The sequence below is a fragment of the Camellia sinensis genome, chromosome 9, assembly GCF_055761805.1.
Source record: "Camellia sinensis isolate YWXY chromosome 9, ASM5576180v1, whole genome shotgun sequence".
NCBI classification, from domain to species: domain Eukaryota; kingdom Viridiplantae; phylum Streptophyta; class Magnoliopsida; order Ericales; family Theaceae; genus Camellia; species Camellia sinensis.
Genome location: NC_138969.1, coordinates 12,553,460 through 12,564,609, shown reverse-complemented (window position 1 = coordinate 12,564,609; position 11,150 = coordinate 12,553,460). Strand labels below are relative to the sequence as shown.

The window sequence follows — 11,150 nt, the reverse complement described above, 5'->3', positions numbered from 1 at the left end:
AAAATCAAAACACCCCCAAAACGACGTCGTTTTGGGGGGCTGCCGAAAACGGCAGCCGAGGATCCTTGCTCTGTTTGCTCCTCGCCTCCCTAATGCGCCCCACCCCTTCTCTCCCCAACCCCCGCTCCTCCCTCCCCTACCACCCTTGAAACCCTAAGCCATATCCCTTCAAACCACCACCTCTGCCACCAAACTCCCACCACCATCAACACACCCCTGATCTGGAAGAGAGCCTATGAAAAGAACTATACCATGGTGAATTAGAGGGTTTTTCAGGGACTGCACATGTTTATGGATTGAACGAGATTCACGGTGAAACAATGGTTGAATTTGCCAGCCGTGTGAAAGAAATAGCATTGAATCTTGAGAATGAGAATGTAGAGATTGTTGTCTTTGGTAGTGATACCGCTATTAAAGAAGGAAATCTGGTCAACTGCACTGGGTCTATTGTGGAATCAACCAGGTTAATTTACAGCAATTGCCAAGGGATGGAGTTTATATCACCATATAAACTAGCACTTTGGCAACCACAGAAAACATATCATTTGCATTCATAAACAACTAGGCACTTTCAATTCTTATTGCAAGCATCTCCTATAGATGTAACAATGAAAGAACTAAAAACACTTCCAAATTCCAAAATAAAGCCGGCAACTCAAAACAAAACTGGCATGTATACTTCAAATGGTCTCGATAAAAAATTGTAATGTACAAAAAGTCATTGCTACAATAAGTTAACACCACTATCTATTAATCAAGATCAAAAATCAGCATCATGTGCAAGCACGCAAATATTTTGTGCATGACCCAGAATCAGGATCTCTGTCCATTATCCAGAATTTTTAAAGAATGAGACTAATAAATTGACTACATGTAAGAGGCTACCTGAATTGTGAAAGAATGGTTGGACGTTATTTACAAGTTCTCTGGATCGCCTCAGTCAATGTTGCGAGTGCCACTCTCCATTCGGGGCTTCTTGACTCGCTGCACAATATTCTATGCATCATTTTCAATTCTTCGGGATTTGCTTTCTTCAATAATCTTTGCAGCACAGATTGCAACTCATCATGAACTGAATGATTACCGTTACCTACTGCTAAATTATCTTGCTCTTGCTTTGTCAAATCGAAACCAAAAAGTTTTGTTTCCATTTCCCCTGCAGATTGACTTGATCCAGAAGGGTACTTATTGGTGTAATTCTCCTCACTTGAGCTTTTTGGCACTTCAGGCTCCTTGAATGAAAGCCGGTGGTTCCAGTACTCCGTGCATTTATGATTCGGATCAAGAGCCTCAATAGCCTGTTAAAACACTTCTATCATCAGCATATATGGAATTCAAGTATATTGGTTTGAAAATATTAATACGAGAAACTATTTTTAGTTTTAAAACAAAGTCCCTATAAGTTTAAGAGTTGAGGGTCGTTGTGATTCTCAATCCATTGGATGACTGTTCATCACTGTAACATAAAATACACCAATTGATTTCTTCTGAAAGGACTCCTCTCGGCTTGGTGTGGAAATTCCTATGGCTGAAACTTCCATTCAGACAAAAAAAAAATTTGCAGCATCTTCATGCTGACTGGTGGTAGTATTAATCCAACCGATAGAGTTGTTTTCACTTTAAAAAGAAAAAAGTAAAAAGAAAAAGAGACTTTTTGTATTCCAGCTCCCAATCATTAATTGATCAACTTCTTTTTTCCCTTAATTTCCTCTTTTGGGAGGGCGTGATTGATCAAGTTCAATGTGTGAATAATGGAAACTATTAGAGAGTTGTCATTTGAGATCATTCAGCTTGAAAATTATTTTAAGTTAGATATTAATTCGAGACAAATATGAATCAAACCCAGATATTAGTGGGAAAAAACTATACCATTTAATTTTTACTTTGAGAGGTAAATGGTGTATGGTTAATATCATAATTTCAAATAGTTAAGGCATGATGAATGAGTTGGAACCATACAAAAATCAATTGTGCATAGAATTATCAGGGTTTTGTTCGTTCAGTTCAAGTCTTATATATATATATATATTTATTTATTTATTATGGAAGAGGTAGTTAATGAATGTGATTAAGGGGAGGTGAGAGAAGTTAGGTTTTGTTTGTTCAGTTCAAGTCTTTTCATAGTTGAGGCATATGAAAAGTTAGGTTTACCTGAACAATGGGTGGTGAGAGAAACCCAAACATTTCAAGCCCATTAATGCTTTCTGAAGGCTGTACGGGTGGCAGTCCCTGCTTTCCTAAATTGCTCTGCCTTTCGATTTCTTGATTTAGCCTTTCCAACACCATTTCCCAACACTTCTCTGCTGAAATATTTACAAAGCTCTCACTTGGACACTCCTCTAAGGTAACCTGTAATATCACAAAATGAGGGAAAAATCAAAACATCAGAGGAAAAAAATATATACATACATATAATGATAAATTCACACATATTTTGGAGTGCTTGGATGAGTAAAAAGAATGGCACTTAATTATTTCAAGGTCCAAATTTATTAGCATGTAGAGCCAACCAATGATGTTCTCCATGGTCTAGGAAATTTTTATAAAAAAAGAAAGCTGATGTCTTCTGTTAATGAAGATTTTCCACCCTTTAAGCATTATAAAAAATAAAAAATAAAATCCATTAAATAACAAAATAATTTTTGAAAACAGAGATTTCTGACTGTAAATCGAAAATTTAAAAAGAATTACAAAATAAATTACCTTGAACAAAGGCCCAAGGAGCCCACCATCTTGTATTTCTGATATATAGCTACTCATTTTGTTTGGATTGAGCACATCAAAGAACTTCACCTGGCTTCTGAATCCTGCAAAGTTGAGCAAAGATTGCAGACCAAATAATTAGAAATTTTGATGCCAATTTTTTTTTTTTTTTATTTAAAAAATGTCTCCGAAAAGGAAAGATTTAGAAACCATGTTGTGGGTAAGTGGGGTTAGAGGCAATCGGTCATTGACCTCTAGGAAGATGGCGGGCACTTCAACTGGAGATGGAAGAGGAGAAGACTAAGGCAAGCTTAGAGAGGAAAGGAGTGGTAGTGAGAGACATTGAACATGTTATATATGTTGTTGTTATGATTCTTGTTGCTCTTGTTATGATTGTGGTTGTGCTTATGATGCCGTTATATAGACTCCAGTAGTATTGGAGCCTAAGCAACCTCAAGACAGGTGGCAAGTTCTCCTCAACTCGACAGGAGGGTGATATCAGCCTACTAATTGTGTCCTACGATTCAGGTCCTTGGGAAGGCTGCATCATAGGAGTTGCCGGTGTAGGTATGATATTTTGAGAGGCATATCATATATGCAACAAGTGTAAGTGTAAGGTCAGTGTCCCTTTCTCTAAGCCAGGTCAAGGTGGAACTGTCACTGCAAGGAGACTTTTACATGACCTTGACAATCCCAAGGTCTTAGCCTCCAATCCACAATCCTCCAATGATCCCAAGCGGGAGTGCGTAGGTCCTACTCCCAACCTAGGCAACCAAGGGGGTGAGTTCATGGGTAAGTCAAGGGCTCACTCTGAAGTGAACACAGGTGGGCCTAGGGTCCAATTATGTTGCTATGGAGCTAGGGTGAGTGGGCAGAGAATATATTTCTCATCAGTCATGAAGGACAATAGAGAGCTTTAGGAGAGCCAGCTCTATCAAGGTGAGTTGTGGTCCTGTTCCATATGTGGTGGTGTGCATGCCCCCGCTTAGGCTAGGCATACAACCCTAACTCATTGTGGTGCCTCAAGGGTCTACCACGTGGATGTGTGATGGTGATGACATGACACTTGTAACGCCACTTGCCAAGCACGATATAGATACCCACACTTGTAAATAGTTAAACTGAAGCATACCTTTTGGGAAGATGGCCTGCTTGTTGCACCACAGCTTTCCAACCATTAGCGTTCCGTGAATTATAGGATCAACACAAAATCTCAACTTCTGTATCAAACAACCTTCTCTGCTCATGTCCGAGTGATCTACTGTTTCGGATTTTAACAAGAAGCTCAACGGACCATTTGAATGTGAATGGGAAAATGAAAGATCAACCCCAAACAACTTACCACCATCAGATGCCCATGAATTCCCTGCATTCCCCGAACATGAAGGACGATCTTTGTTTGAAATAATGTGTGAAACGGAGGAATCGGAATCACTACCGAGTCGCATTGTATCTAATCCTTTCTGTGGATTTGTGCCATAATTATCACAGCTATCAGATATTTGCTGCAAACCACTTGCTTGTTCATCAGTCACATCTCCTACATTCAAATCAAAACAGCATTCCTGTGCTACCTGATCTTCATCGGTTATAAGAGGAGCTTCTCGATTATGCTCACCTACCATGCTCTGTGATTCAAATAAATTGAAAGTTGTTTGCTCAGTGTTCGAAGGAGCTACTTCAGAAGAAACATGAAAATAACACGAACTGCAAGGGTCGTTTATATCAATATCTTTGTTTGCCGGGGAACAAGATGGATCTTCCTTTTTCTTTAGACCATTACTTCCAGATGTCTTTCTCTCCACATCAAGCTCGGCAGAAGATCTATCTTTTCCATTTACAGAAGCTGATTCTGATGCCCATGCTTTTATAGCATCCAATTTCAACTCCAACGCTTCAACCAGTGTTTTTAATTCATCCATGGTGTAACGAAGAAGGACAAATCTATTGTCCAACTCACAGGAACATAACAAGTTTGCATGTTTAAGACACGCAAACCTGTCTGGGGAGCACTTGCAGCAGGCAGCAGAAAGGTGCAAGTCATAAAAACATGAAAAACATTCTCGCTCACTTTTTACATCAAAATCTATTTCCATCTTTAGAAACTGAAACTGGGTCGGAAGCTGATGCATTCTCTCCTTTTCTATGAGAACCCTTTTCTGAAAAAGTAAAAAATTATAAAATAAATTACTTGAACAGAAAACTAGATGAGTGCACAAACAACTTTCTAACACAAAAGCAATTGCATCAGTACTTATCTAAATAATGTGCATACATGTTTTATAGTTGTATATTACATTCATAGATTTACCTCAACTGCCTTGGTAAGTATCCCATCTTTTCCACAGACACTTTTCCAACTCAAATTTCTCGGAGTCTCGCCTTTGAGAACTGAAAGCTCCCAAAGGGCTCGGACAGCTTCCCTCGCTGACCCTAATAGCAACTTGTCATGAGACAGTGATGTCTTGCGCCGTTGCTGACTGTAGAGCTCAACTGCACTTTGCCCATGTTCTAACCAATCAACGGGGGCCACATTCACGGCCTCCGCACAATTGAAGCCACAATTAAATCCAGAATGGTATGCCCTTGGAAAGGTAAGAACAAACTCCCCAGAATGCTGGACAGTTCTATACACGGGTACACCATCAGACTTCAAAACCGAAGGAGACAGCTGAGTTACCTGTCACAACAAAACAATCATAAGTTCAACCATAGATTTCACTCTCAAAACATGACTATCCTTATTATATGCAAGTTTAGGTCCTTAACCACAGTAAATCTAGAGCTATTGTTCTCTTACTAGTTCATGAAGTAAATCAGGTTGCTCCTTAAACAAATCCGGTAGGTGCTTTCTCATGGCAGTCTCCAACTCAGAAGCACGGCTTCCAGGTATTCCATACCAAATCTTTGGATCACCCCAGTGTAGATAGTTTAGCGAGTAGAGATGGTGGTCCTCAACATGCTTTCCCAAAACAAGAGAAACAAAAGTCAAACAACAGCTTCAAACACAATCAATCAGTCAAGGGAGAAACAAAACAGAACAAGGAAAAAAAAAATATTTTGAAGCATGTGATGTGATTGGACTCACCCCAGGGGATTCCATTATCATTCTAAAAAAGACTCTAAAATATTTTTTTTCTACTTTCTACTCTCTTTTTTTATTTTATTCTCTTTTTTCATTTTAATTCAAGCTTCAGTTTTAATCCCAACTGACCTATTTGCCTTTTGTGTTCAACCATAAACCTGCTTCCAGAACACTAACCCTTCCTGCCACTTGCTCAGCAGCTCAGCCTACTCCGTAAAACTCAACAAGTCAACCATAAACTCATTGACTTGTGTTCACCTATTGGTTTGCTTAGCATCCCGATTTTGTATCTCCTCTCATCTCCATGTCCAAATTTATTTTAATTTTATTTTCTCATTTGAACTTTTATGTAGGGGTAGAAATATGCCCCAAACAAATATGCATTATACTACTAGTCTAGTACCAACTTTTTACGAGTTTACAAAAGCTATTCGTCTTAAAATATGATGGTTAATTTCATGACAAAGTTGAGGGAAAATAAGAGTAAAGCAAGGCACTGATACACCAGTAATTAAAAATGCCATCAGCACAATAAACACCAACTTCTGTCATTTCTTCTGAAAATTCTTTTGCTTCATTTAAAAATACATAGTAGTACTTACCCAGCAAAATGATGAAAAGCACATCCCCACATAGAGCCATGGCACAAGAACTCCCGAGATATCGCATTCTTCAAAACATAGCACAGAACCAGGCAAGCGTGGAAAGTTATTCAAATTCCAACCTGAAACCATATACTGATTTGATTCATTTTTGGATAGAAAAGACAATGCCTTGGGGAACCCACTAGCAAATGCTCCAGTTTCCAGATCAGCTCCATAATATACCTGCCACATTCCAAAAAAATAGCATCAGTTTTCTCTTTTAATCTTGCAAAATAGCATCCCTCAAGCATATTTAAAAATATATGCATGAATAAATTAGAGAGAAAAAGCTATTAGAATATTTCCATACCTCAACCTCATCTGTTGGCCGCTCAACAATCCGCCAGTACTCGCCTTCTATTTCCTCAACTGAGGGTTCCCAGCTCTCATTCTGTTCAGTCCCATCAGCACTTCTTCCCTCTATTGCATCCTTCATCCCAAAATAACACTCCTTGAAATCTTTGGCAAATTTCTGAAACTCTTCAAATGTAAAGTCTGATCCTGACTGGAAACCAAACTTCTCATCAGTGTCAGAAGTGGCGTTCAATTCGGATCCTTCAGAACTACGACGACTCCTAGTAGTTCCCATCTTTGAATGCCCCCTTCGTTTTCTCTTCCGGCCTCTTTTTTTCTTCATGGGCTCTCTATTTTGAAGCAAGTCAACTTGCTGAACTCGTGTAGAAAATTTAGCATTTTCCCATATATTCTTGTCTTTAAGAGGGCAAGGTGGAATCCAGGAAGGAGGAGGTACAATTCTACATATACCATATGCTTCTGCTTTGGGGCGTATCTTTGCTATGTAACCGAGTGTATCTTGAAACTCCTAATGAATTAACCATCAAATTCATCACATAAGAAAAACATTATTTGTTTAACAAATAAAGTTACCAATGTACAAAATCACATCGTATTAAGAAAAAAAAGATACCTCAATAGTCGGGTAAAAAACAGGAGCTTCGTCAATGACAGGCCTGCATGCTCCAACAGGATTCCATCTAGCCAATATCTGCATTTACAAATGGAGAAGATCTCAATTAGATGGCTATCATGAGATGAAGCAGTTAAACAAACCTTTCTCTATGCAACATACAAAAGTCCAAGGTGAAAAAACCATCAAAGCAATATCATCCAAGATACTGTTGTCACTTGCAAATGACAGGATCGAATCCAAGAAACTGTGAATTATGGCCACAATTTGAGCTCTTCAGAGTATAGAGGTAACAACATTGTATTTTCTATGTTTATATCCAATGAATTATTAAATAGGTAAAGAATGTTCAATTGAAAGCTATCACATCTGTTACATGCACATAAATTTAAGAACAAATTTCAAGAACAATAATAAGTTTTATACCTCCCGACTTCGAGGGCTGGCTGAGGACCCAAGACTGTTGTCATTTTTGTGCATGTTCTTGGACGAGTGATCCTGCAGGTAAGTCTTGTAAGTTTTTAAAGTATAATTTTAGAATATTTGGCTTACCTAGAACTTCCAACATACAGAGCACATACGCAATTTAACATAAGTAATCCATGCAATGCAAACTAAATTGCTAACTGAAAGAATTCATTGAACATACATCAAGAGTTCCTGTCACCTAAACATATATATGTATACATTAACTGCAAATGATCAGTGAAAAGGGCAACTGGTTTAGGCTAAATTTGTTTTAACTATAAATTAGGTCCTTGCTTGTCTAATCAATTTTATCATGGCGCTTACTACATTTATATTATGAAAAAAATTTCAAAAGAAATTACTTTTAAGATTAAAAATAAATATTAGATGCAGGTAGATTTGTTTGGCATGTTAATTTTTAAAAAATGTCCTAAATCTCCCCAAGCACATGGTAAGATTCATGCATCCTATGAAGCCTTAACAAAGAGATAGTACAGCTTAAATATTTTCAAAAGTTACTAGCTAAACCTTAAAGTGGAAGGAAACTTAGGTACCATGTCCCTTAAGTTAGCATCAGGGGGGAAAAATATTGTTCAACAAGTGAAACCCTTTATAATAAAGTACATCAAAATATACAGAGCCTACGAGTAGATATAAACCTTCATGCTCTTTTTCACAATCAATTTTTGCTCCGGAGCTCGTATCAAATTCTCGATAATCAATCCAATTTCGATATCTGCAGGACAGTTTAATCTTCACTTGCTCACAGTGTTGTTGCAGTGATTTGGGATCAGCAGTTGTTTTCTGGAAATAACAGCCTGAAGCTACCGTGTTGGTTGAGATAATTTCAAGAAATTGAGATTACTGATACCCTTTAGGTGAAGAAATTTTGAACACATTCAAATACCGTAGCTTTTCAACTGCAAACAAAAAGAAATGAAAAACAACTTAAAGAAGGAACTGATAATAGGAAGACAGAGATAGAGGCATAAATAAACTAAAAATTATTCCCATGTAAACAGAGAATCAACTCCGTTAATGGATGTAGGTGATGGCTAGACCCTTACACACAAACTAAAGAAATGGAAGATGAACTTCAAGAAGGTTTTAAAAATAAAAAATATATAAAAAGGAAATCAAGAACAAAGTCAAAATAGTCCCTTCAATTGAAGCAATATATAAACAAAACATAAAGTAACATTGTCTCCAAGTTGCATATCCTACATGACATCATGGAAGATACTACACAATGCCCAGTGCTGCGACTGAATAAACGATAATCATATCGAGAAAAGGTAACACAGGCTTCTTTGTCAAGTATATTTTAATCCGAATTTAGCCCTTTAATTCAAATGGCTTCACGTCAGATAACAATGAAGAAAACCGAGGTATCCACATAATTTATGTGAGCAAAAAAGTTATGATAGCATCTTATTTGCAGAATCTGGAGCTGAGTACATCCCAAATCCACCCATTCCCTTTCCTCATTTGTGATGCCATTATTTGGCACAAAATTAACAACCCAAATAAGGCAGTTCACTTTGAATGTATCTACTATGTGAGAATAACATCACAAATTTTGACTAAACTCTCCAGGCTTTAAACTACAAATTTTGATCTTGAAGGTCGGGATAGGTACACAATAAAATTCCCTAGAAAACCCTAGATTGATTCACATGTATTATTCATTTACTTTAGTAAATAAACAATAAATAAATAAATAAAACATAATTGGTCCTCCATAGAATGATTTCGATCAGCAAATTAATTGAAGTTCCTGAAACAAAGGTCCTTACTTCTCAGTAAGAGTTTGGGCATTTGATTGAAACACCATAAAAAAATTCTTCTAACTGCATCACTGGAACTAGTTAATAACCTCATTGTTTTCATTTTCATGTAAAACTAGGGTTAGTCAGCCAGCTTTATGACCCATTTTCTTCATATAAGTAGGTGACACCAATCTATGCTTTCTATGTTTTAATCAGATACCAATTGCTTGGATGCTGTTGAAAGCTTCAAGACGACTTGAAGAGATTATATTTTCTAGGTCTGTCTCGTGTCTCCATGCTCCGTAACAAATGGTCCATTTATTGATGGGCAAACATTGGGGATGCTAACGTTCCAAAGGAACATTCCAAAGGAACATCTTGATAAAAATCTCAAGCCATCTAACATTGATAAACCAAAACCAAAGACACAACCTAGGTATTGATACCATGCTCAACAAAGAGAACAGGCACCACCTGTGTAGCTCATAAAGGATAGCCAAAGATCAACATAGTCATCACATCACACTGAATAGGCTAGGGTTTACAATCTCAATAGCTCAGAAACATGATATACCTATTGATATGAGTCATGATTGCATAACAATAAACACAATTATTACAATAGACAGAAACAAGGATCTGATCTGCAGATTAAAGGCAGTATCAAAACGGAGAATCAAATAGCAAATACTTGCAAGTGAAAATACCCTAAACATGTAAGGATCCATAAAACATAATACATATAGATTGATGGTTCAATTGAATAGAAGAAGCAAACATATATGATAACCTAAACTCTTTGATATGAAAAAACTACTAATTCTACTAACCCAATTCAATAAAATACAACTTTTAACAATGAACAATCCAAACCCTAGAAACAGTTTCAATGTATTTTCCAATCCAATGATTCCAAACAAATTCAATCCACAAAACACAAATAAAATACCCAGAAAGAGAATTGCACAAACCAATCTAAACCCAATTCAACAAATCCACAAAAAAAAATGTACAGACAACAGTATCTGATTGATATATTAATGTCTAAACCAGAACCCAAAAAAAAAAAAAAAATGAAAAATCAAATCAAAGAAGATTAAGACCAACCAAGTGAAACCAAATAGAACATAAAAGACAAAAAAAGAACATATGATTGTTGAAGAATGACAGTAACCAACCATGAACAGAACAGAAAACCCAATACATGTTTTTCATGGATTAAACAAATAAATATATTGAAATTGAAATATACCTCAAAAAGGCCCTAAAAATCCACGTTTGAAGCGAATGTTGCTTATTTTTCTTCCTATATTTAAATACTCTTTTTTTTTTTTAATAATATAACAAAATATATATTTATATATATTGTTTTTGTAAACAAAAACAAGCAGGATAAGGACTCCTAAAACGAGGAGGAAGTTGGATCTAGAGAGAGAAAGGAGGGTTCTAGAGAGAGAGAGAGAGAGAGAGAGAGGGTCAACCTAGAGAAACTGAAGGCACGCACACGTACGCACACAGTTTATAACTGAAACCAACCAAAACGATTGTGTGTA

General features: G+C 36.9%; 1 protein-coding gene across 11 annotated transcripts; it reads right to left on the bottom strand.

Annotated features, from left to right (window-relative positions):
- Window positions 1-655: 655 nt before the first annotated feature.
- Window positions 656-11,150, bottom strand: LOC114265853 (lysine-specific demethylase JMJ18). Of its 11 annotated transcripts, none has more exons than XM_082886181.1 (14): window positions 10,850-11,120; window positions 8,488-8,748; window positions 7,787-7,858; window positions 7,361-7,438; window positions 6,743-7,255; window positions 6,391-6,615; window positions 5,504-5,665; window positions 5,015-5,383; window positions 4,046-4,862; window positions 3,836-3,964; window positions 2,704-2,807; window positions 2,152-2,349; window positions 1,091-1,298; window positions 656-984 (listed from the first exon to the last, which is right to left on the bottom strand). In XM_082886181.1, exons 2-14 carry the CDS (start codon window positions 8,491-8,493, stop codon window positions 941-943), a joined length of 2,925 nt encoding a protein of 974 aa, XP_082742307.1. In that variant the 5' UTR covers window positions 8,494-8,748; window positions 10,850-11,120; the 3' UTR covers window positions 656-940. The 11 variants fall into 11 exon arrangements, with proteins under 11 accessions (XP_082742307.1, XP_082742308.1, XP_082742305.1 ...); XM_082886182.1 differs by having other exon boundaries at window positions 3,836-3,961; XM_082886179.1 differs by having other exon boundaries at window positions 656-1,298; window positions 11,079-11,150.

What these genes read in the sequence shown, in the direction of transcription:
- LOC114265853 (XM_082886177.1), bottom strand. An exon ending in CTGATTTACTTCATGAACTA is followed by an intron (nt 5,384 to 5,503) that starts GTAAGAGAACAA and finishes TTGTTGTGACAG; the next exon opens with GTAACTCAGCTGTCTCCTTC. An exon ending in TCTCACCACCCATTGTTCAG is followed by an intron (nt 1,299 to 2,151) that starts GTAAACCTAACT and finishes GTGTTTTAACAG; the next exon opens with GCTATTGAGGCTCTTGATCC.